Source organism: Sphaeroforma arctica (genome assembly GCF_001186125.1).
Source record: "Sphaeroforma arctica JP610 unplaced genomic scaffold supercont1.750, whole genome shotgun sequence".
Classification (NCBI taxonomy): Eukaryota; class Ichthyosporea; order Ichthyophonida; genus Sphaeroforma; species Sphaeroforma arctica.
In genome coordinates, this window is record NW_014039808.1 from 4 (window position 1) to 1,840 (window position 1,837).

A 1,837-nucleotide genomic window follows, 5' to 3' on the forward strand; every position below is an offset into this window, starting at 1 on the left:
ATATGCATATGTATATACATACATAAATTTGTATATATCATGTATGTGTGCGTGTGTGTTTACATAGTTTCTCATGTGTTAATATGCGCGTCTGTGTTTATAGCTTTGAATGTGGTTATGTTGGTGTTTGTGTTGATTGTTTTTCATGCATATTAATTTTCATACATATAAAGATTCTCATACTCAATATCAAATGTATTGTCCTATACAAGTTACTGATGTATATCCACGGTTCGTTCTGCATTCCTACAGTCGTCGCAGTGTGTCGCTTAGCCAATAAAGCAAGCAGCAGATGACAAATCCTAACAGGGGTGCCAATGTCAGCGAAAGCGAGTCTGCTGTTGACAAGGACACTAGCTACAAAGACAGTTCCGGCTTGATAGCAGTTAGAGCATCAGATGGGGCTGACAAGCACGACAACAGTAGCACAACCACTCAGAAGCACTGTCCAGAAGTGGGCTACTCACAGGGCGAAGGTGAGGCCGTGGATTCAGCCGCAGCCAACAGCGTCTGCGAGAGTGGACACAGCGGCAGGCTGTATCGACACAGTACGAACACCCATCGACAGCACTCGCAGACACAGACATACACACACACACACCGGAACGTGCCCGATATCAACCTGCAAATACCCACAAGAGGACACCGCCGAACGTACTCTACCCCAGTATACTCCTTATCACCGGCCCTGAAATATCGTACCTTGCCTAGTCACGGCAACGAGTTTAACACGGGCGCGCATGGAGAGCGTTTGAACGGTGAAGCCAGGACTCGGGTCGGGCAGACGGATTACCGTGCGGATAGTACCAGCCCGTTAAGTTCGGAGATGAGCGATACGCAGACGGACACGCAGTTAAGCGCAGGGTTCCACTCACCAGTACAGTCTCGCACACACACACGCACACTTAGACATACCCAGTCACACAATTCCCAACTCACAAAGCCACTCACACCGACACAGCCGCAGCCACGAGCTCATACACCCAACAGGTGTAGTGGGAACTGTAGACGAGACTCGCTTGCACCGTCTGCGCACGGTCACTGTGTGTGTGCACCGACAGTTGTGGGCGGGCACTCTCTCGATACCAAACGTCAGCAGAGGAAGATGAGCTCCATTAACAATAATTACGGGACAAATAGCGGAACCGGTCCCTCACCGGTGGGTCTGGGGTCTGGGCGACCAGCCAGGGGGAGGCCCACTACGCACATAACTGGAGCCAGCCCGGGAACCCCTGGGTCGGTGGTAGGTAGAACGGGGAATGCATACCAATCCCGGTCCGATTCGGGGCACCGTAGGCATAGCATGACCACGACGCTGCAGGAGACCCGCTTCTCCATGCTCAAGTGGCATAGTCCGCAGACGGGTGCGCAAGCACTGAATTTCAAAGGCAGACGCGTGAGCGATGCCAATTCCGCCGGCCTTGGGGTGGCACCGGCCGGAAGTAGTAGCGAGAGCGATGCACAACCTTACCTAGAGCTGGCAAGAGAGCTGGTGCGGCTGGACTTGTTTGCGGGCACGTCGTCAGAGTTTCTGTCGGTGCTTGCAGACAACTTCGTGCCAAAAACCTACAGGCGAGGTGACCAGATAGTCATGTTTGGAGAGACTGGAGTCACCATGTTCTATCTCTTCCAAGGTACGTTTTAAGATTCATTTATATTATATATATATACATATATATATATACTATTATTTATATATAATATTTATATATATATATATATATATATATATATATATATATATATATATATATATATATATATATATATATATATATATATATATATATAGTATATATATATATATATATATATATATATATATATATATATATAT

The 1,837-nt window shown here is 47.0% G+C and overlaps 1 protein-coding gene across 1 annotated transcript in view; it reads left to right on the top strand.

The window, feature by feature from the left end:
• The first annotated feature begins 243 nt into the window (after positions 1-243).
• The window catches only part of SARC_08389 (hypothetical protein), a 16,412-nt gene continuing 14,818 nt past the window's right edge, over positions 244-1,837 (top strand). The window contains exon 1 of the mRNA XM_014297629.1: positions 244-1,634. Coding sequence (XP_014153104.1) covers positions 293-1,634 — 1,342 coding nt within the window. The 5' untranslated portion in view covers positions 244-292. The remainder of the gene's footprint in view (positions 1,635-1,837) is intronic.